Here is a 24,691-nt window from a genome sequence, read left to right on the forward strand (position 1 = left end):
CCAGAGCTGATGCTGACCCATTGGTAGGCAGGGCCATTTCCCAGCGTGGCTGCTTTTGGGACCCAGGCATTCCTGGAACTGGTGCTAGCCCATTGGTGTTCAAGGTTGGGTTCCCACACAGCTGGCTACTTGGCCTGGGAGGGTCTGGGACTGGTGCTGATCAGCTGGTTGTTCAGTTAGCCCCTAGCGCTAACAGGCTAGAGTGAGGATTCCAAAATGACACTTGCCAGCACCAGTGTCCTTGTGTTAGAATGAGCTCCCCAAAATGACTTCTACCAGTGTCTAGGTCCCCAGGGAGAGTCCTAATAACCTCCTACCTCTTCTGGAGGCTCTCCAAGATCAGCAATTGGGTCTGACACAAGAGTCTTTCAAATTACTGTCTCTGCCCTGGGACTTGGAGCCTGTGAGATTTTTGCATGTGCCCTTTAAGAGTAGAATCTCTGTTTCCTACAGCTCTCTGGCTCTCCTATACAGTAAACCTGCTAGCCTTCAGTGCCAACCTTCTGGGGGCTCATCTTCTGTTGCAGAACTCCTGGTCTGGGGAGTCCCATGTTGGGGTCAGGCCCCGCACTCCTTGGAACAAACCTCTAATCTCTGCAACTGAGATTATCCTTCTGTTTTTGGGTCGTCTACCCAGGTATGTGGGTCTTGACTATACCACATCTTCATGCTTCCTATCCATTTTGTTATGGTTCCTTCTTTATATTTATCTTTAGGTGTGGAAAATCTTTTGTTAGTCTTCAGGTCATTCTCACCGATAGGGTCTCTGTAAATAGTTGTAATTTTTGTTTGCCCATGGGAGTAGGTGAGCTCATGGTCTTCCTACTCTTGGCCTAATCGTGGTCACACCCCTGTTTATTTTTAAATTATCTGTATTTTAAAACTTTATGACACTACTGTTATTGCTTTATCCTGTTAATGTTCATTTAAGTTAACCACTTGTATACGATTTTCCATCTCTGAACTTCTATCCATTTTCCATCTTCTTAAATAATATCCTTTAGTACTTTCTTTAATGTGTTTCTACTATAATTAATTTCCTCAATTTTTGTTGTCCAGAATCCTATGTGATTTTTAGCTATTTTCCCCTTGATTGAGAATGCTTAGCTGGCATTCATTTTATTTCAGAACTTCGAGGATATCATTCTATGTTTTCTGGCCCCTCACAACCATATTTTTCTGTGGAGAAGTTGGCAGAAGTCCTCTTAATTGTGCTACTTTGAAGATATTTTGTCCTTTTTCTACTTCTGTTGCTTCCATAATTTGTTCTTTGTTCAATTTTCAGCAATTTTACTATGAAATGTGTGGATTTGCATTTTTTAATTAATAATTGTTTATTTTGACTAAGGCCAATGGCTATTCCTGATTCTGTAGGTTAGAGGCTTTTATCAGGTTTTGAAAACTAACTGAATATTGCTGCTACCCTATTCTTTTCTCTCCTGGTACTACTGTTATTTTTCATATTATCTCAATTCTGCTTTTACCCTCTCCTTTTTTCATCTTTCCATCTCTCAGTGCTTCATTACGGATAATTCCTTGTAACCTATATTTTTCAGCTCACTAATTTTCTCTTTAGTTGACTTAGTCTGTTGTTATATCCTTTGACTGAGTTTTTCATTTTTGTCATTGTGTTTTTTGGTTCTAGAATTTCCATTTGGTTCTTATCAACAATTTCTATTTCTCTGCTAAAATTCTAAATCTTGTGTTTTATCTCCTCCAATATAATAAGCACAGTTATTTTAAAGTCTATATCTGGAGTCCCCAGGTGTTGTTTCTATTATCTGCTGTTTTCTGTCAGTTGTCATTCGTGTTGTCTTGTGTCCTCATGTACCTAGTCATTTTTTGTACTGTCATAGATATATATTTGGAATAGTAAAGATATAATTTAAGGCCTAAGATGACATCATCTTTCTCCACAGTATGTACTCTTGCTTCTGAAGGCTTCTGGGTACTCTAGCAATTTAGGATTATCTTAGTCCAATTTCAGGGATTAAAATAACTGGAGGCAGAACTGTAGTCCCCAGTGAAGATCTGTTTAGCTTTATGTCACTCTTATTTCTAATATGCAGGTTTTTGGAGCCTCAACCCAAAGCTAGAGGGGATTATACCTTGATGGGGCCTGGATTCCATTCCCTGTCTCTTTAGCCCTAATTATCACTTCAGCTCCTTAGCCACTTAATCTTCCATTCTTGAATCACCACATGCTTACAGGAGAAAATAAGCTTCAAAAGTTGGGCCTCAGTCCTCCCCTAGAATCTGGTACATTCATGCTTCACCATCCCATTTGTGATCAGATGCCTTCATAGATATGTTTTCTTTATTTTGTCCGTGTTTCTTAGTTGTCTTCAGTGGGAGTGATTGGTCCAAACTACGTAGTCTACCATTACCTGAAGCAGAAATCATTACCTTATGTTTTAGTAAATATTTTAACTCCACACTAAAATAAAATATTCTTATTTATTTGTCACCAAGTTAAGCCTTTTCTTAAATGATTAATTTACTTGGCCTGTCATTTGATAAGTGAGGGAAAAGACAAAATTTTTCTACATATTTTGTGTGTCGTTAAAAATTATTATAATCACATAATTAGTTATACTGCTATTCTTAACATTTTACTGACTAAAATACAATCATTTATTACATAATGTGCAAAAATTCCAAAATATTTTTTTAAATTATGAGGGTCAAGAAATTGTGTATTTCTGTTAAAAGAGGTTTGAGAGAATTCCTCAGTCAAAAAAGGAGAGGGATGCTAATTTAGGGCCTTGAATGCCACATTAAAGGAATTGAGTGCATGGCAGGGTATTCAATATTGTCTTGTTCTAGGAAATCTATGCCTAGGTATGAAATGGCCTTCTTTTACAACTGAGATTGAAAGGCAGGAAATGAGATCATTTTCATAAACTACTTTGAATTTTCTTCTTACTTTTAGAATTTTTTTTAAAAAAAGAGTCTTCTGGGGCAAAATGGGTAAAGGAGGTTAAAAGGTACAGACTTCCAGTTATAAAATAAATAAGTCATGGGGATGTAAAGTATAACACTGTGACTATAGTTAATAATACTGTGTTGTATATTTGAAAGTTTCTGAGAGTAGATCTTTGTTTTTTGTTTGTTTTTTTTATTCCTCAGCAACCCTCAGGTGCCTGCACTCCAGCTGCTCCCCCATGTGCTCCCCAGAGAGTAGATCTTAAAAGTCCTCATCACAAGAAAAAAAAGAAATGTAACTATGTATGGGGATGGATGTTAATTAGACTTACTGTGGAGATCACTTCACAAAATATACTAATATTGAATCATTTTATTGTACACCTGAAACTAATATAATATTATATGTCAATTATACCTCAATTAAAGAAAAAAAAAAGAATCTCCTGGCTTTCTTAGGTATTTAGGGCCAATTTCCCATAACTATATTCTGTTTTTCCTGGAGTCTCTTCTTTCATTTGAGTAAATTATACAAATTATTTTTAAAAAATTAAAAAACCTTAATGTTCAGTATTTTCTGTTGGAACTTTAGTTTTGAATGTAATTAAAATAAGTGAAGAAAAAAGTTAAAAAAAAATCAGTAGGAAAAATGATTAGATTCCTATGAACAACAAAAATTAGTATATGTCTATAAATAAACATAAAGAAGTGAAATTTTTTATTCATATGAATAAGATCCATATGAATAAAAACTTTGCTTAGTTTTCCAAAGTTGTTGGGATTTAAGAATTATAGAACACTTCCTAGAGTGTAAAGGCAGTATCAAATGTTCAGGGACCATAGTTTTTTCTTCCCATGTGGCCTTGTGCTTTGGGGAAAGTAGACTAACCCTTGACACAGGAATGCTTTTATTACTTAGAACCACAAATATTTTTCCCAAAATGACTTGGGTCAGCCAGTCTTCAGGCTTCAATTCTTGATACTTCCTCATGTCTTTGACTTATTTAAAATCTCATTTATTATTGATCAGATGTAGATGTTTCATTTTTTACTTGAGTATCCAATGGTGAAATTAATCATTTGATCAAAATATCAGAATCAATTAATAAAGGTATCAGTAAAAGATGAACCCCAGCAACTTCAGATAATCATTCAAGTTCTATTATCTGGAGTCATTTATAGTATAAATGCAAATAACTTCTGACTTTATCTAAGAAACTCTGAGCATTTTCTTCCATATGACATTTCTCTAAATGAAAAAGACAAATAGCTAGAGGCTTGACTGGCACATTTTTCTTTGTAATAATAATTCTCTTTATACTGCACATAGCATGACACATAAGTAATTTGCCTCTTACTGCGTACATTCTGATAATAATTCTGGTTATAAATTAGGGTGAACAATGGGGGGAGGTGGAAAACAAGTCATTGATAACCATATTATTTTAGATCTACTTATGCTGTTGATTTTCCTTGTTTCTTTATGAGTCATTTTTCTGACAGTAAATAAGAAATATTCCTTATTCAGTAAGTGGATTTCCATGTATGAAGGAAGCTGGCCAACTGGATGTTGCTGCTTGCATGGTATTCAGAGATGAGGCCATCTGAACACCCTGAGTAATCTTTTCCATCAATAGGATGGCCTGAGGATACAGAGATGGGTGACAATATCTGATAGACCCTCACTTTCATCCTGAAATAAAGACTGGAGTATCACTGAGACCTTGCCATTTGATGTGCAGCTCTGGCAACAGCAGCCACGTCTGATTTTTCTCTCTTCACTTGGGGATGGCTGGGAAGAAAGAAGAAGTCAGGTTTATTTGTGGGACCAAATTTCTTTTCAGACTTCTTCTCCGTTGTACCTGTGAAATAAAGGACAGGTCAGTTAGTAACTGCATTATATGACAAACACAATTTTTTAGAGTCAATCTGTACCACTAATTTTTATGAAGATTTTAATCCTCCTAAAAGATTAAAGGAAGAAAGTTTAGTTATTTACTTAGCTATCCTGTGTGCCTCCAGGGTAAAAATGTTTAAAAAAAATAAATAAATAAGAGGTGAGGCTCCAGCAGCTCATGGTGGAAGAGCAAAGGCTTTAGAACTACTTAACTCTGGAATTATCCATTCTTGGGATTCTCTGCCTAATCTGTAAAGGGTTGGAGGTTGGTTAAAATAAAAGAAAACAAAGAAGCTTGTTAGGTTGTTGTAATATTAATATCATGAGTCCATTGTCTTATAAAAAAATAAAATCAAGTGATGATCCCACAAATGAGAAAAAAAAAGTTAGTTTTGAATTAGATATTTTTATAAAACATGCATATAAAAAGTTAAGCTCATTTGGTTTCAAAATTTAGATCAAGAAGTGTCTAAATTTGTCAGGAGACAAGATTGTGGAGTAGAAGAACTTAAGCTCACCTGTTCTCATGAAAACATAAAAATCACAACTAACTGCTGAAAAGCCATCAACAAAAAACCTGGAACCTACCAAAAATATATTCTACTTTCAAAGACAAAGAAGCCACAATAAGACAGTAGGAGGGGTGCATCTGTGATACAATCACATCCCATACTTGCTGGGTGAGCAACCCACAAACTGGAAAATAATTAAATCACAGAGGTTTTCCCACAGGAGCGAGAGTTCTGAGCCCCACATCAGGCACCCCAGCCTGGGGGTCTGGCATCAGGAGGAGGATTCCCCAGAGCATTTGGCTTTGAATGCAAATGGGATTTGATCTCAGCAACTCCACAGGACTGGGGGAAACAGAAACTCAACTCTTGAGGGCACACACAAGGTCTTGTGTACACAAGGACCTCAGGGGAAAAAAGCAGTGACTTCATAGGAGCCTGGGCCAGACCTACTAGCTGGGCTTGGAGGGTCTCCTGGGGAGGTGAGGGAGGCTGTGGCTCACTGTGGGGACAAGGACACTGGGGCAGAGGTACTGGGAAATACTCATGGACATGAGCTCTCCTGGAGGCTGCCATTTTGACACCAAGTCCTGGTACCACCCAAAAGCCTGTAGGCTCCAGTGCTGGGATGCCTCAGGTCAAACAAACAATGGGGCAGGAACAAAGCCCCACCCATCAGCACACAGGCTGCCTAAAGTCTTCCTGAGCCCACAGCCCCCTCTAAACACACCCCTTGACACAGCCCTGGCCACCAGAGGGACAAGACCCGGCTCCATTGACCAGAGGACAGGCACTGGTCCCTCCCACCAGGAAACCTGCCCAAGCCTCTTAGAACAGACTCAGCCACCAGGGGGAAGACATCAGAAGCAAGAGAAACTACAGTCCTACAGCCTACAGAATGGAGACTGCAAACTGAAAGCTAGAAAAAATGAGATGGCAGAGGAATATGTTCCAGATGAAAGAACAAGATAAAACCTCAGAACAACTAAGTGAAGTGGAGAGAGGCAATATACCCAAAAAGCAATTCAGAGTAATGATAGTAAAGATCGTGCCAGATCTCGAAAAAGAATGGAGGCATAGACCAAAAAGATACAAGAAATGTTTACCAAAGAGCTAGAAGACATAAAGAACAAACAAACAGAGTTGAACAATACAATAACTGCAATGAAAAATACACCAGAAGGAATCAATAGCAGAATAAATGAGGCAGAAAAAATGGATAAGTGAGCTGCAAGACAGACTGGTGGAAATTACTGCCACAGAACAGAATAAAAAAAAAAAAGAATGAAAAGAAATAAGGACAGTTTAAGACCTCTAGGAGAACATTAAATGCACAGACATTCACATTATAGGTGTCCCACAAGGAGAAAAGAGAAAGAAAGGGCCAGAAAAGCTATTTGAAGAGATCATAGCTGAAAACATACCTAATATGTGAAACAGTCAGCCAAGTCCAGGAAATGCAGAGAGTCCCAGGCAGGATAAACCCAAGGAGGAACACACTGAGACACATATTAATCTAATTGACAAAAATTAAAGAAAGAAAGAAAATATTAAAAGCAACAAGAAAAAAGCAACAAAAACATACAAGGGGATCCCCATAAGTTTCTACAGCAGAAACTCTGTAGACCAGAAGAGAGTGGCATGGTATAGTTAAACCTATATATAGGTTTAAAGGGAAAAAGGGAAAAAAAACTATAACCAAGAAAACTCTACCCAGCAAGGCTCTTGTTCAGATATGATGGAGAAATCAAGCTTTACAGACAAGCAAAAGCTAAGAGAATTCAGCACCACCAAACCAGCTTTACAGCCAATGCTAAAGGAACTTCTCTAGGCAGAAAAGAAAAGGCCACAACTAGAAACAAGAAAATTACAAGTGGAAAAGCTCACTGGTAAAGGCAAACATACAGTAAAGGTAGGAAATCATACACACACAAATATGATATCAAAACCAGCAATCATGATAAGAGGAGAGGACAAATGCAGAATATTGGAAATGCATCTGAAATTTAGGAGACCAGTAACTTAAAACAATCGTGTTTATATAGAGACTGCTATATCAAAACCTGATGATAACTGCAAACCAAAAATCTACAATAGATATACAAACAAAAAAGAAAAAGGAATCCAAACACAACACTAAAGATAGTCATTAAATCACCAGAGAAGAGACCAAAAGAGGAAGGGAAGAAAAAAGACCTACAAAAGTAAATCCAAAACAATTAACAAAATGGCAACAGGAACATACATTTCGATAATTACCTTAAACGTAAATGGATTAAATGCTTCAGCCAGAGAACTTAGACTGGTTGAATGGATATGAAAACAAGACTCAAAAATATGCATTCTATAAGAGACCCACTTCAGATCTAGGGACACATACAGACTGAAAGTGAGGGGATAGAAAGAGATATTCCATGCAAATGGAAATCAAAAGAAAGCTAGAGTAGCAATACTCATATCAGACAAAATAGACTTTAAAATAGAGACTGCTATAAGAGACAAAGAAGGACACTACATAATGATCAAGGGATCAATCCAAGAGAAGACATAACAATTGTAAATATATATGCACCCAACATAGGAGCACCTCAATATATATGGCAAATTCTAACAGCCATAAAAGGACAAATCAACAGTAACAAAATAATAGTGGGTTGGGGGACTTCCCTGGTGGTTCAGTAGTAAAGAATCTCCCTTCCAATGCAGGGGACGGGGGTTCAAGCCCTGGTTGGGGAACTAGGATCCCACATGCTGCGGGGCAGTTAAGCCCACATGCCACAACTACTGAGGTAGTGTGGCTTAACTAGAGAGCCTGTGTGCTGCAAACTACAGAGCTCACGTGCTCTGGAGCCTGTCCACCACAAGTAGAGAAGAGAAAACCCACATGCCACAACTAGAGAGAAGCCTGCACGCCACAACAAAAGACCTTGCATGCCTCAACGAAGATCCCATGTGCCACAACTAAGACCCTGCGCAGCCAAAAAATAAATAAATGAATAAATAAACAAACAATAGTGGGGGACTTTAACACCCCACTTTCATCAATGAAAAGATCATCCAGACAGAAAATCAATAAAGAAACACAGGCCTTAAATGACACATTAGAACAGATAGACTTAATTGATATTTATAGAGCATTCCATCCAAAAGCATTAGAATACACATTCTTCTCAAGTGCACATGGAAATATTCTCCTGGATAGATCACATGCTGGGCAATAAAAAAGCCTTGATAAATTTAAGAAAATTGAAATTGTATCGAGCATCTTTTCCAACCACAACACTTTGAGACTAGAAATCAACCACAAGAAAAAAACTCCAAAAAAAAAAAAGATAAAGCACGTGGAGGCTAAACAATGTGCTACCACACAACCAATGGATCACTGAAGAAATCAAAGGAGAAATAAAAAAATGCCCAGAGACAAATGAAAATGAAAACATGATGATCCAAAACCTATGAGACGCAGCAAAAGGAGTTCTAAGAGGAAAGTTTATAGCAATCAAATTGTACCTCAGGAAATAAGAAAAATCTTCAATAACCTAACCTTACACGTAAAGCAACTGGAGAAAGAAAAACAAACAAAACCCAAAGTTAGTAAAAGGACAGAAATCATAAAGACCAGAGCAGAAATAAATGAAATAGAAATGAAGAAAAGAATAGAAAAGATCAATGAAACTAAAAGCTGGTTCTTTGAAAAGATAAACAAAATTGATAAAGCTTTAGCCAGACCCATCAAGAAAAAGAGGGAGAGGGCTCAAATCAATAAAATTAGAAATGAAAAAGGAGAAGTTACAGTGGACACCACAGAAATACAAAGGATCATAAGAGACTAGTACCAGCAACTATATGCCAATAAAATGGACAACCTAGGAGAAATGGACAAATTATTAGAAAGGTAAATCTCCCAAGACTGAACCAGGAAGAAATAGAAAATATGAACAGACCAATCACAAGTTCTGAAATTGCAACTGTGATTTAAAAACTTCCAACAAACAAAAGTCCAGGAACGATGGCTTCAGAGATGAATTCTATCAAACATTTAGAGAAGAGTTAACACCTATCCTTCTGAAACTATTCCAAAAAATCTCAGAGGAAAGAACACTCCCAAACTCATTCTATGAGTCCACCATCACCCTGATACCAAAACCAGACAAAGTTACCACAAGAAAAGACAATTACAGGCCAATATCACTGATGAACATACATGCGAAAATCCTCAACAAAATACTAGCAAAGTGAATCCAACAATACATTAAAAGGGTCATACACCATGATCAAGTGGGATTTATTCCAGGGATGCAAGGATTTTTCAATATCTGAAAATTGAACATTGTGATACACCACATTAACAAACTGAAGAATAAAATCCATATGATCATCTCAGTAGATGCAGAAAAAGCTTTTGACAAAATTCAACACCCATTTATGATAAAAACTCTTCAGAAAGGGGCATAGAGGGAAACTACCTCAACATAATAAAGGCCGTATATGACAAGCCCACAGCTAACATCCTACCTAAAGACAAAAAGCTGAAAGCATTTCCTCTAAGATCAGGAACAAGACAAGGATGTCCACTCTCTCCACTCTTATTCAACATAGTTTTGGAAGTCCTAGCTAAAAATAAACTCAAAACAGATTAAAAGCCTAAATGTAAGGTTGGATACTATAAAACTGTTAGAGGAAAACGTAGGCAGAATCAACTTTGACATAAATCACCACAGTATCTTTTTCGATCCACCTCCTAGAGTAATGGGAAAAAAAACCCAAAATAAACAAATGAGACTTAATTAAACTCAAATGCTTTTTTTGCACACCAAAGGAAACCATAAATAAAATGATAAGATGACCCACAGAATGGGAGAAAATATTTGCAAACAGTGCAACTGACAATGGATTAATCTCCAAAATTTACAAACAGCTCATGCGGCTCAATATCAAAAAATTAAACAAGCCAATCAAAAAATGGACAGAAGACCTAAATAGATATTTCTCCACAGAAGGCATAAAGATGGCCAAGAGGCACATGAAAAGATGCTCAACATCACTAATTATTAGAGAAATGCAAATCAAAACTACAGTGAGATATCACCTCACACAAGTCAGAATGGCCATCATCAAAAAGTCTACAAACAATAACTTCTGGAGAGGGCGTGGAGAAAAGGGAACTCTCCTACACTGTTGGTGGGAATGTAAATTTGTTACAACCACTATGGGGAACAGTCTGAATGTTCCTTAAGAAACTAAAAATAGAGCTACCATATGACCCAGCAATCCCACTCCTGGGCATATATCCCAAGAAAAACATGGTCCGAAAGGATACATGCACCCCAATGTTCATTGCAGCGCTGTTTACAATAGCCAAGACATGGAAGCAACCTAAATATCCATTGAAAGATGAATGGATAAAGATGTGGTACATATATACAATGGAATATTACTCAGCCATTAAAAAGGAAGAAATAATGCCTTTTGCAGCAACATGGATGGACCTGGAGATTATCATACTAAGTGAAGTAAGTCAGACAGAGAAAGATAAATATCATATGATGTCACTTATATGCAGAATCGAAAAAGAAAGATACCAATGAACTTATTTACAAAACAGAAACAGACTCACATACTTAGAAAACAAACTTATGGTTACCAAATGGGAAAGGTTGGGGGGAGAGAGAAAATAGGAGGTTGGGATTAACATATACACACTACTGTATATAAAATAGATAATCAACCAGGACCTACTGTATAGCACAGGGAAATCTACTCAATACTCTGGAATAACCTATATGGGTAAAGAATCTGAAAAAGAATAGATATATGTATATGTATATGTGTAAGCTAATCACTTTATTGTACACCTGAAACTAACACAACATTGTAAATCAACTATACTGCAATACAAAATAAAAATTAAAAATAAAAATAGGGCTTCCCTGGTGGCGCAGTGGTTGAGAATCTGCCTGCCAATGCAGGGGACACGGGTTTGAGCCCTGGTCTGGGAAGATCCCACATGCTGCGGAGCAACTAGGCCCGTGAGCCACAACTGCTGAGCCTGCGCATCTGGAGCTTGGGCTCCACAACAAGAGAGGCCGCGACAGTGAGAGGCCTGCGCACCACAATGAAGAGTGGCCCCCGCTCGCCGCGACTAGAGAAAGCCCTCGCACAGAAACGAAGACTCAGCACAGCCAAAAATAAATAAATAAATAAATTAATTAATTAATTAATTAATTTAAAAAATATGGCAACCTAATTAGAAAAGTAATTTGTTAAATTAAAAAATAAATAAATAAATAAATTTTTAAAAATAAAAATAAGGGAATTGCCTGGTGGTCAAGTGATTAGGTATCTGCGCTTCCACTGCAGGGGTCACGGGTTTGATCCCTGGTTGGGTAACTAAGTTCCTGCATGCCATGTGGTGTGGCCAAAAGATAAAAATTAAAAAAATAAAAATAAAAATTACGATATGTTAGATCTTCCTCTTAATTTTTGATCAATTTTAATAACTAGATAAATGACCACATTTTAAGTTAGGCTCATATAAACTTCCTAGAACTAGTAGAAGAGTTTTAAGGTTTGAGTTTTTTAGGCTGTTTGGTTTAAGAGAATGAGCATGAAATTTGGAGTAAAATGTTGACCTCAGGTTATCACTTAATTTTATGTGATCTTGGCAAGTCACTTAACCTCCCTTTTGGCTCCACTTTTTTCCAATTCTACAATGGGTATAACACTTTGTGTGATTTTTGTGAAAATCAAAAGAATCATTTATAAAAATACTATGTAAACTGTAAATTTTTGTGTTAGTTTTCCTACTAATATTGGGGTGGCCAAAAAGTTTGTTTGGGGTTTTCTGTAAGATTTACTTTTACTTTTTGTCCAACCCAGTATGTGGAAAGCATTCTCCTTGGCTTGGCTGGTAAGCCAGAAACTTATTGATGTCTTGGCTCCATCCTGCAAGTACAATAATGTTAGGAAGCAAGGATGGCTACACAGCCCTCAGATATGTCATGTCATACTGCCTAGCTTTTAAAATTAGTCAGTGAACCTAAGTCTGAAATTAGCTCTCAGAAAGTTTTACTTTTTCAGGCTCAGAGGTCCTGTTTGATTTTTCTGTTTGTCCAGGAAATTCATGATTTTCATCTCACTAAGATAAAACACATGCATCCTGGAATATTTGTAAACCAAGTAGGAACTGAGATAATTTTAGACCCAGAAATAAGAAACAATCCAAACAGAAATGGGATACACTATGGAATTCTAAGTACTAACTTACTCTTTCATGTTGAACATGGCTTCCCTTCTTCTTTCCTGGAATGCCATCTGAAGAGTCCCTTCGTGCCTCTGAACCAATTAGTGGAAGAAATCTTAGACTAGTGGGGCTTGGTACCTAGAAGCCATAAATGAGGAGTTAGACATACTTAAAGTGATAACTTCTGTAATATGAATTCAAGGGTGGGGGATAGGGAGTGAGAAGATCCAACTGCTTTAAAATATACCCACCTTCCCAGGAGCCCACTATTAATTCTGATACTTTACCCTTAGCATCATCTGTAGTTTAAGTGTTTGATACCTGTAATAGGTATCAACATGTTCTTGGGAAAGAGAAGTAACATTTTAAGGAAAAATAGGTTAAGATTAAGTTGTAATATTTTGTCTTTGGTTTATTATTCTTGGTTAATTAATTCTTTAATTTAACAGAAGTTATCTGGGTTGGAGATTTGAAGGATGAATAAGGATTTGGAGGGAAACAAGTGGTGGATGAGTTATGGGCAGAGGGGCAACACAGGCAAAGTCACAAAAGAGGAAAGAACAGTGATGCTTAAGGAATGGTAAGTAATTTAGCATAGCTGGAGTATAGGGTACATGGGAGAATGTGGTGGAAAGTGGGGTTATACAGTTCAGGCAGAGATCAGATCATGAGAGGTTTGTATGCCAGGCTAAAGGCATTTGGATTTTATCCTGTAGGTGATGAAGAGCCAGGGTAAAGTTTGAAATAGTTTTATGTAGTATTGTTTAGTGTGGAATGACAGAGACAAGTGGTCAAGGCCATTGACACACAGAACTGAAGACTTCTCTGGGATCGGACACCACATGTTTATGGAAGCATCATTCTGCTTGGTTGTGTGATTTTCTCCAACCTTGCTTTTTAGCCCAGGGTCAGGGATGAGATGTCAGACTCCCTATTGTTCTGTAACCACTCTAGTCCTAGATACCTCCAACTCACCCTATATATAGGCAGAGAACCAAAAACAATCCCTGCCTCTCTGTTTTCAGTCATGAAACCTTCCAAGGTATGTCTTCGAATCTGCAAAGCAGAGGAGTGAATGTTTAATGAAAAGGGCACATTACATAAGTGGCAAAATTCCTGGATTCAAATTCTGACTGCCACTTACTAGCTGCATGATCTTAAGCAAATTCTTTCCCTGTTGATGAGCTATGAGGATCAAATGCACATAATGATGTGCCACTTAAATGTGAGAGTTAGTGCTATTGTTTTATTATTACTGATAACAATATGTCAAAAAGAAATTAACAGAAAAGAAGTGAATTGATAAATATTACACAATTGAGAATGAAAAGGAATGGGCAAAACAAAATTGCTGGTAGAAATCAGAGATTCCTTAGTAAAAGGTATTTTACCTCAAGCATTAACCCTTTGTTATTTTACCAACAAACTCAGAAGACAAAGGTGTGGTAAGAAGAGGGCATTCAGTTGTTTCAAGAACTTTAAAACCTTTCTAAAGATTTCCCCAAATTTATTTAATATTTCAGTTAAATTACTTAAAAATTTATCTCTTCAAATTGGAAGAAAATATTAAAAGTGAATACCAATCTTTATTTTTAGGTTGTGCTATTCAGCAAAATTGAGGAATTTTTATATGCTATACATGTATCTTTGCCCATAAAGAGCTTATGATTTATTGGTGGAGGTGAGAAGTAAGAGTAAGTATACCAATAATTCTAGTTCAGTGTAGAACATGGCAAGTGAACATGTTATGAGACACAAAGCAAGGAGAGATTGGGGAAAGTGGAATTAACATTTATTGAGTACCTACGATGTACCTCATATATATTTTCTCATTTAATCCTCACAAGAACTCTTTGAGGGATTAGATTATTAATTAGAGAAAATAACATCTAAGATTAAACCTAAGTCTGTTACGTTCCACAGCCAGTCCCTTTCCTGCCTGTCACCCTGTCCTCTGGGAGAAACTGAGTTCTGTTTGGACAGAAAGCTAGGGTTTATAAAAATTGTTTCATTTGGAAAGTGCTAAATATTTATTAAACATGAAGTTGATGCTTTGAAAGAATAATGACATAATGAACACTGCTCTGTTTTACAAATTGGAACAATACCCTCAACTTTGAGGTTTTCAGTGTGCCATTCGCAGTCCTTTTCATCTGCTCTCAAACATAATGACAATCTGAATGTTATATTCTTAATTCTCTTGCTTTTATTTATACAATTTTACCTTTTATGCTTTTTGCCAAAACAATATTTTATTTAGTTTTGCCTCTCCTCTATCTTTATCTAAATGAAATCGCTATGTATATATTCTTATGCAAAACTTTTCTCATTCAATAGTATGTCTCAAACATTCATTCGTGTAGGTGAATGTTATTCTAGTTCATTTAGTTTTACTGTGCCATAGTATTTCAATTTATAAATATGCCATAATTTAGTTACCAGTTATACTGTTGATGAGCATTTAGGCTGCTTTCAGGTTTTTGCTGTTACAAACAATACTGCTCTGAGCTCTCTTGTTCCTGCCTTCCAAACACGTGCTCAAGAATTTCTACTCAGTAGAGTATGCCTATTTTCAACTTTACTAGATAATGCCTGTCACATAATTTTCCAAAGTGATTCTAGCAGTTTACACTATTTCCGATAGCAGATTATTGTTCTGATTGTTCCAAATGCACACCGATTGTCAGACTTTTTGATATTTGCCAAGCTGGTGGCTGTAAAATGCTATCTTATAATATTGATGTGCATTTCCATGATTACTAATGAGGCTAAGCATCTTTTCATGTATTTATCGGTAATTTTTTTTCCTTTTGTGAAGCATCTATTCAAATATTTGACTGTTTTTTAAATTGGACTACCTTTTCTACTTACTGATTTTTTCCTATTCTGGATACTAATACTTTGTCAGTTACAAAGTAGGATGGACTTTGACAGAGAGAGATCATGGATATGGCAAGGGTAGACCAGGTGGACTATAGGGACAGAATACTGAGAGAAATGTTCAGGAAAACAACAATTAGTCTGATTTACAGAGGGTTGGGCAACTGTAGGTTAGAAATGGGAGATAAGTTTGCTTTGTATTGTTGAAGATCTTGAGGAAATCCATTTTAATTAATTAATGCCAGACCTTAGCCTAAAGACTCATGCTATATCCATTTTTTAGAAATTTTAGAAATTGAAATAGAATAAATAACAGTGTACATTTCTCTCCTGTTTCTGCACTGAAGAAAAGTGTGTCTATCTGTGATAGGCAGAATAATGGCAACCAAAGATATGCACACCCTACTCCTCTCACCCCGAATCTGTGAATATATTGCCTCACTTGGCGAAAGAGACTTTGCAGATGTGGCTAAGGTTAAGAACCTTGTGATGGATTGTCCAAATGGGCCCAATCTAGTCACAGGAATTTTTAAAAGCAGAGAACATTTCCCACTGGTCAGAGAGATATGTGACCACAGAAGAATGGGCAGAGAGTTGCAACATTTCTGGCTTTGAAGATGAAGGAAGGGGACCACAAACTAAGGAGTATGAGATTGTCCCCTAGAGCCTCCAGAAAGGAACACAGCTCTGGCAACACCAGTAAAACCTGAGTCAGACTTTTGACCTACAGAACTGTGAAATAACTAATTTGTATTGTTTAAGCCACCAAGTTTGCAGGGATATGTAACAGCAGCGATAGAAAACTAATACACCGGGCATATCTAAATTCAAAAAAACAAAAGCAAAGGTTTTTGTTTGTTTGTTTGTTTGTTTTTTAAGGTTACCTTGGGAGAAGAAAGAGACTTGAAAAACTTAAAATCATGTTCCACTTCAAAGGCCTTAGGAGGTGTACGTTTGAAGAGCAAAGACATCGAGCTCATTTTTTTCCATCTGCATATAAAGATACCCATACACAAACACACAAAAAACAGTTAAGGATATGCCCATGCCTTTTATTTTCTGCCTAATCAGCAAATATCCATCATGTACTTCTTTGTCTGGGCCTCCAAATTCTCTGGCTCCCATGGCACCAGTCCTAACGATGTGACCTTTGCACTTAACTCTTATTCCACTTGGCTTCCCAGATTTCCCTCCAAAGAAACCACAGAGATGTCTACTAAACCCGAACATTCCATGTAGTTAAATTCATTAATAACCATTGGGGGGGAAAACACTGTATAGTAAGGATGAGGAAATCTCTGGTATAAAACCAATGTTTGATATTTTGTGTGACTCAGGTCAGCTCCCACTATAGTTAACACTTACTTATGCATATATTTTAAAAGTTATAACCAAGTATTAAAACATTTTTTAAAGATAATAAGTAGTATGTTCTAAAATGCAGTATTTATACAGAAGGCCTGATTTGCTACACACAAGACATAATTATTTACTTATAACAAAATGTGAACACATATCCTACTTTAAGCTATCCCAAATATATCATATCATTTCAAACTTCTGTATCTATCATTTATATATTTTGCGTCTGCTTGTAATGTTCTCCACTAGTCTTTCTTTATTTGTTCCACAATATCTTTTGAGTGCCTACTTTGTGCTAAGTACTGAACTAAGAACTGGGTATATAAAGATGTGTAAAACATGGTTCTTGTGGTCAAGGAACTCAGAGAATAATGAAGAAATGCATATTAACAAATTAGAATATAGTGTTTTCAGTACTAAGATACATGGATGCTCAAGGCTCAGCAATTACCTGAGGAGATTGATCAACTTTGCTTGGTGCACTTTATCGTATCCTGATGAGTCTTGGCTCTACTATACCACCTCTTACATTTTAGCCAGACTTCTTCCCCAGTGCTCCTTACTGCCCAGCTAAGGCAAGCCTTGAACACTGCAATGGGATTTTGGCAGTCATTTGGAACCCTTGTTAATTGTTCCCAAACTGGTCCTGTTTTGAACCACATTCTGTGTGATTTGTGACTCTTAGCTTCAATTCCTATATACAGCCATCAAATGAACACCAATCTCTTCCATTATAACAAAGATTCAGCCATGGTCAAAACCAGGACTGAGCTTTGCAAAAGCATAAAACAACTTTTGACCAATATTTTATTCTTTACTAGAGGACTATCTTCCCCCCACCATGCCTTTAAGCATGCTCAAGTCTCCCCCACAAACAGTCAAACTCATGAAACAAACTAATCTTCATCCTTACAACTATTTGACTTCCTTGCAAAGTAATCTATACTGTCATCACCTCACGTCTCCTATTTATTTCTTAACCAAGACGATGTGATTTTTACCCATCACTCTTTGAAATTTCACTCTCTAGAATCATCAGTGACCTTTCAGCTGACAGACATACCAAAACCAGTGTTTACTTTTCTCTTGTCCTATGTGACTTCACTGCCACATTCTACAAACGTGTCCTCTCTACCACTTTTCTTATTCTCTCCTCCCTTGATTTCCATCACACCACTTGTTTATGACTTTCAACATATTGGCTACTCCTTCTTAATGTTTTTCACTGTTTTTTCTTCCTTGGCCTGCTCTTTACAGGCTATTTCTTGATTTCTTCCTCAGTTTTCTGTTTTTTTTTTTCTCACTCTATACACAAGACATAAGTGACTTTTCCACATTGAAAATCCTACTATGCTGATGACACCAAAATCTTTACCTATAAGTCTGACCTCTTTTGGGAGCTCCAGACAGATCTCACTGCTCATTAAATATATCCACTTGGAAGTCCCACAAACATCTCAGACTTAAACCTGTCCAAAACCAAACTTACCATCTTTTTCTTCAGACCTGCTCTTCCCCTTAGGTATTCTATCACAGTGATTTCTGTAAAGTTAAAAATCCTTATGTTGGCCCATAAAAGTCTTACTGTGCTTTGGCCCCTATAGACTTTTCTCATTTTATTTCCTACTATATCCTCCCTAATTACTCCCTGGACTCCAAGCCTTGAAAGACTAACATAGTCTTTCACTGTTTAGTGCCTTTGCTTAAGCAATTGCCTCTTTGGTCTTTGTTCAATTAAATCTTATGTGTCACAGTATCATATAGTTTAATTTCATCTTCTCATCTAAAGGAAACCAAATGCTCTTACCTTTGCCGGTCAAATACCAGAGGATATTCATATTTTTGCTTCTTCTCTGTGAACTTGCTTTCTTCTTTTATTTCTATGGGATATTCATTAACATCACAAGGCAAAATAAAATCACTTGTCTGTGATATTTCAAAGATTCTTCGCTGTCCAAAATATCCGCAGTAATGACCGTTGAGAGCATGCCAGAGCCTGGGGAAAGGCAAAGGTAGGGAGAAGAAAGTAACTGGAATTCAGTAGAAGTTATTCTGTTTATTAGATCATTTATGTAGATTTTCACTGGCCTAACAGGTATTTTAAACTTGGGTCCAGGACTGTTCCTATTAAATATATGGAGCTAATCATAACATAAACATTTTTACCAGTTAGAATTCTAATCTACAACAATTTTGGAAATGTCAATTTAAATCTATACTTATGATAATCATTTATTAAACCCAGAAGACAAGAAATAGATTTTTCCCAAAATAACAACACTTGTTCAACCTAATCATGTTGACTTGTCAGTTGAATTAAGCTGTAGAATGGGCCACATATCTCAGCTGTCTACTTTCTGTATCAGCATCAGTAGAACTTATGAGAGGAGATAGCTACTAATGGTTTCACTCTTACCAAAATCATCTCAACCTCCATCTACATTTCCTACTATTGTGGAAACACCATACTATTTTTTACAACTGAGTTCTGCAATAAGGTGGCAAAAGAAGTGGTTCTTTATACATATGCATTATGTCACTCCAAGAAGTCCTTCTAAATAGCCCACATGGTTTAAAGTCATACAGAATGTCATTAGCAGAAGTATGTGCTAATACATAAATAAGAAAAATAAATTATTGTTTGGCAGATCTTCTGTTTCTGTCTTGATTTCAAGCTTAAAATTGCATATGATGGAAACAATCATAATGTGCCTGCCTCAATGACCCAGAAGAAAAATAATAATCTAAATTAATTAGATTTAGAGGAGAATAATCTAAATGAATTAAGAGTAGATTCCACAAAGTACAAGTGGTATCCCAGATCAAAGAGGTAGGCACTGAGGAGTAGGTAGAACAGAGGTATCCAGTCAGGAAACCTCACACCTGACAGTGTCCTGAGAATGTACCATTCCTTCCATATTTCAATTCCCCAATGCTACATAGGTGTTTTCATGGACTTCCCAGAGGCTTGACCAAAGTGAAATGGACTAGCCCTTTCAACACAGAAGTTAGTGGGGTAAGGGACTAACTTCAGGACAACTCTAAATTCATTCTGCTGGAGGCAAGGACTGAAGTAATGTTTGGTGTCCTTGTTTTGTGGTGTTTCCTACTCCATGTGAAACTCTCCCAAGTGACTGATCCTGTCTCTCAGTCTGAATTTCTGAGCCTCAGATATGGATCCTTAGCCCCTTCTATCCTCTGTCCTCTGTCTTTTATTATGCTTTTTCCTATTGTAAAATCAACCTTTTTGACAAACAAGATTTAGAGTGTTAAAACTGCCTACTCCTTTAGAAAGTGGCAGCTAGTATTAGCAGAAGGACTTATTTATGAAGAGAACTGTATTCTGAGATAGCTATTAATAGAGCTAGGTTTTTTTGAACTGAGTATTTAGGTATAGCTTCACTTGAAGGAATTGTAAGAGTGATTTCTCCATGCCAAGGATAACTGGTTTGAGCAGGAAATGCTTATAACAACAGAAGTGTGCACACATGTAATATGGGGAGTGTGTGTGTGCGTGTTTGCGCATTACAGTGCCCAAGTAACACTTCTGATGACAGGTAGCTGAAAATAAGCTGGAGCAGAGACTCAAGGGACAGAGTTGTGGAAAACATCTATAATAATTACATGTAATTTTCATGTCAATTCATTTTTTCGATGAATAAAACAACAGATCTCCTCTTTGACAGAGCAAGCAGTTCTGTTTGCCCTCAAATAAGACCTTACCCCAAAGATTCACCTTGAACTCAACATTTCTAAGTTTTTCATCTTTCCACATTGCAAATATTTTCCTTTTTTATTTTAGTGTCTCCTCTCTCAATGAATGGCATTATTCAATATTCACCTAGTTTTATAATGCCAGGAGTCATTCTTGACATCTATCTCTTACCTTCTCTGTCAGTTAAAGTTCACATCTTCTGGATTTTACCTCCTAGATAGTTCTCAAATCCAAAATATTTATTCCCAGCACTGTTATGACTCCCCTAGTTCATGCCACTATATTCACCACAGACACCTAACTAGTCTCTTTGTTCTCACTTTTGCTGCTCCAAAATCCATTCTCCACACATTATTATTTTTTAAATGTAACTCAAATTATGTTAGTCACCCACTTAAAATCCTTTGGTGGCTATTTATTTCAAGGTGAAGATCCAAACCCTGAACAATGTCTGCTACATGCTACATGGACTTGTCCCTGTCTAAATCACCAGCCTCAAGCTCATACAGCTAGCTAAAGTCTTTTGAATTTCAGACCAGAGTCATTCATGCAACATAAAATATTTCTTCCTTTTCATCTTCATTATGTTTAAACTCTCTAAAACACTTTGAAGCCTCTTTATCTCTCTTGGTCTTACGTAACTTTATGCCCTTAAAAGGACAATTCATCATCATGAATTTTTAAATGTAATTTAAAAAAAATTTTTATTTTATTCTGATGTATAGTTGATTAACAATGTTGTGTTGGTTTCAGGTGTACAATAGAGTGATTCAGTTATACATATACATACATCTATTCTTTTTCAAATTATTTTTCCATTTAGGTTATTACAGAGTATTGGGCAGAGCTCCCTGTGCTATGCACTAGGTCCTTGTTGGTTATCTGTTTTGAATATAGCAGTGTGTACATGTCAATCGCAAATCCCCAATCTATCCCTCCCCCCTCCCCTCCTCCCTGGTAACCAGAGGTTCATTCTCTAAGTCTCTGAGTCTGTTTCTGTTTTGTAAATAAGTTCATTGGTATTTTTTTTTTTTTTTTTTAGATTCTGCATGTAAGCAATATCATATGATATTTTTCTCTGACTTACTTCACTTAGTATGATAATCTCCAGGTCCATCCATGTTGCTGCAAAAGGCATTATTTCTTTCTTTTTAATGGCTGAGTAATATTCCATTGTATATATGTACCACATCTTCTTTATCCATTCATCTGTCAATGGATATTTAGGTTGCTTCCATGTCTTGGCTATTGTAAACAGTGCTGCAATGAACACTGTGGTGCATGTATCCTTTCAGACCACGTTTCTCTCGGGATATATGCCCAGGAGTGGGATTGCTGGGTCATATGGTAACTCAATGTTTAGTTTCTTACTGTTCTCCATAGTGGCTGTACCAATTTACATTCCCACCAACAGTGTAGGAGGGTTCCCTTTTCCCCTCTCCAGCATTTGTTATTTGTAGACTTTTTGATGATGGCCATTCTGACTGGTGTGAGGTGATATCTTATTGCAGTTTTGATTTGCATTTCTCTAATAATTAGTGATGCTGAGCATCTTTTCATGTGCCTCTTGGCCATCTGTATGTCTTCTGTGGAGAAATGTCTATTTAGATCTTCTGCCCATGTTTTGATTGGTTTAATTTTTTTGATATTGAGCCACATGAGCTGTTTACAAATTTTGGAGATTAATCTGTTGTCAGCCACATTGTTTACAAATATTTTCTCCCATTCTGTGGGTCATCTTATCATTTTGTTTATGTCTTCCTTTGGTGTGCAAAGCTTTTGAGTTTAATTAAGTCCCCCTTGTTTATGTTTTTTCCATTACTCCAGGGGAAAGATTGAAAAAGATATTGCTGCGATTTATGTCAAAGAGTGTTCTGCCTATATTTTCCTCTGAGAGTTTTATAGTATCTGGTCTTACATTTAGCTCTTTAATCCATTTGGGGTTTATTTTTGTGTATGGTGTTAAAGAAAGTTCTAATTTTTCACATGTAGCTGTCCAGTTTTCCCAGAACCATGTATTGAAGAGACTGTCTTTTCTCCATTGTATATTCTTGCCTCCTTTTTCATAGGTTAATAGACCATAGGTGCATGGGTTTAGTTCTGGGCTTTCTATCCTGTTACATTGATCTATATTTATGTTTTTGTGCCAGTACCATATGTGTTGATTACTGTATCTTTGTAGTATAGTCTGAAGTCAGGGAGCCTGATTCCTCCAGCTCCGTTGTTCTTTCTCAAAATTGCTTTGGCTATTTGGGGTCTTTTGTGTCTCCATACAAATTATAAGATTTTTTGTTCTAGTTCTGTGAAAAATGCCATTGGTGATTTGACAGGTATTGCACTGAATCTGTAGATTGCTTTGGGTAGTATAGTCATTTTGACAATATTGATTCTTCCAATCCAAGAACATGGTATATCTTTCCATCTGATTGTGTCATCTTCAGTTTCTTTCATCAGCGTCTTATAGTTTTCAGAGTACAGGTCTTTTGCAGGTTTATTTTTCGGTATTTTATTCTTTTGGAAGTGATGGTAAATGGGATTGTTTCTTTAATTTCTCTTTCTGATCTTTTGTTGTTAGTAGAAATGAAACAGATTTTTGTGTATTTATTTTGTGTCCTGCAACTTTACCAAATTCATTGATGAGCTCTACTAGTTTTCTGGTAGTTTCTTTAGGATTTTCTATGTATAGTATCATGTCATCTTCAAACAGTGACAGTTTTACTTCTTCTTTTCCAATTTGGATTTTCCTTATTTCTTTTTCTTCTCTGGTTGCCATGGCTAGGACCTCCAAAACTATGTTGAACAAAAGTGGAGAGAGTGGACATCCTTGTATTGTTCCTGATCTTAGAGGAAATGCTTTCAGCTTTTCACCATTGAATATGATGTTAGCTGTAGGTTTGTCATATATGGCCTTTATTATGTTGAGGTAGGTTCCCTCTATGCCCATTTTCTGGAGAGTTTTTATCATAAATGGGTGTTGAATTTTGTCAAAAGCTTTTTCTGCATCTATTGAGATGATCATATGGATTTTATTCTTCAATTCGTTGATGTGGTGTATCTCACTGATTGATTTGCGGTTATTGAAAAATCCTTGCAGCTCTGGAATAAATCCCGCTTGATCATGATGTATGATCCTTTTAATGTATTGTTGGATTATGTTTGCTAGTATTTTGTTGTGTAATTTTCTTTTCTTGTAACTGTCTGGTTTTGATATCAGGGTGATGGTGACTCATAGAATTAGTTTGGGAGTGTCCCTTCCTCTGAAATTTTTTGGAATAGTTTCAGAAGGATATTTGTTAACTCTTCTCTAAATGTTTGATAGAATTCATCTCTGAAGTCATCTGTTCTTGGACTTTTGTTTGTTGGAAGTTTTTAAATCACAGTTGCAATTTCAGTACTTGTGATTGGTCTGTTCATATTTTCTATTTCTTCCTGGTTCAGTTTTGGGAGATTGTACCTCTCTAAGAATTTGTCCATTTCTTCTAGGTTGTCCATTTTATTGGCATATAGTTGCTGATACTAGTCTTTTACCATCCTTTGATTTCTGTGGTGTCCATTGTAACTTTCCCTTTTTCATTTCTAATTTTATTGATTTGAGCCCTCTCCCTCTTTTTCTTGATGGGTCTGGCTAAAGCTTTATCAATTTTGTTTATCTTTTCAAAGAAGCAGCTTTTAGTTTCATTGATCTTTTCTATTCTTTTCTTCATCTCTATTTCATTTATTTCTGCTCTGATCTTTATGATTTCTGTCCTTTTACTAACTTTGGGTTTTGTTTGTTCTTCTTTCTCCAGTTGCTTTACATGTAAGGTTAGGTTGTTTATTTAAGATTTTTCTTGTTTCGTGAGGTACAATTATATTGCTCTAAACTTCCCTCTTAGAACTGCTTTTGCTGCATCCCATAGGTTTTGGATCATCATGTTTTCATTTTCATTTGTCTCTGGGTATATTTTGGTTTCCTCTTTGATTTCTTCAGTGATCCATTCATTGTTTAGAAGCATGTTGTTTAAGCTCCACTTTTTTTTTTAATAGTTTTTTTCTTGTAGTTGATTTCTAATCTCATAGCATTGTGGTTGGAAAAGATGCTTAATATGATTTCAATTTTCTTAAAAATTTTGAGGTTTGCTTTATGGCCCAGCATGTGATCTATCCAGGAGACTATTCCA

General features: G+C 36.5%; 1 protein-coding gene and 1 long non-coding RNA gene across 6 annotated transcripts in view; one reads left to right on the plus strand and one right to left on the minus strand.

Moving 5' to 3' along the window:
• LOC309665139 overlaps positions 1-24,691 on the plus strand; it is a 324,111-nt gene that overhangs the window by 36,952 nt on the left and 262,468 nt on the right. The window lies entirely within an intron of this gene.
• Positions 3,743-24,691, minus strand: part of WDR64 (WD repeat domain 64) — a 156,724-nt gene continuing 135,775 nt past the window's right edge. The window contains exons 24-28 of the mRNA XM_082471325.1: positions 18,624-18,812; positions 16,339-16,444; positions 13,550-13,630; positions 12,599-12,712; positions 3,743-4,787 (exon numbers count right to left, since the gene is read on the minus strand). Coding sequence (XP_082327451.1) covers positions 4,704-4,787; positions 12,599-12,712; positions 13,550-13,630; positions 16,339-16,444; positions 18,624-18,812 — 574 coding nt within the window. The 3' untranslated portion in view covers positions 3,743-4,703. The remainder of the gene's footprint in view (positions 4,788-12,598; positions 12,713-13,549; positions 13,631-16,338; positions 16,445-18,623; positions 18,813-24,691) is intronic.

The sequence above is a fragment of the Balaenoptera physalus genome, assembly GCF_965194825.1.
Source record: "Balaenoptera physalus genome assembly, chromosome: 1".
Classification (NCBI taxonomy): Eukaryota; Metazoa; Chordata; class Mammalia; order Artiodactyla; family Balaenopteridae; genus Balaenoptera; species Balaenoptera physalus.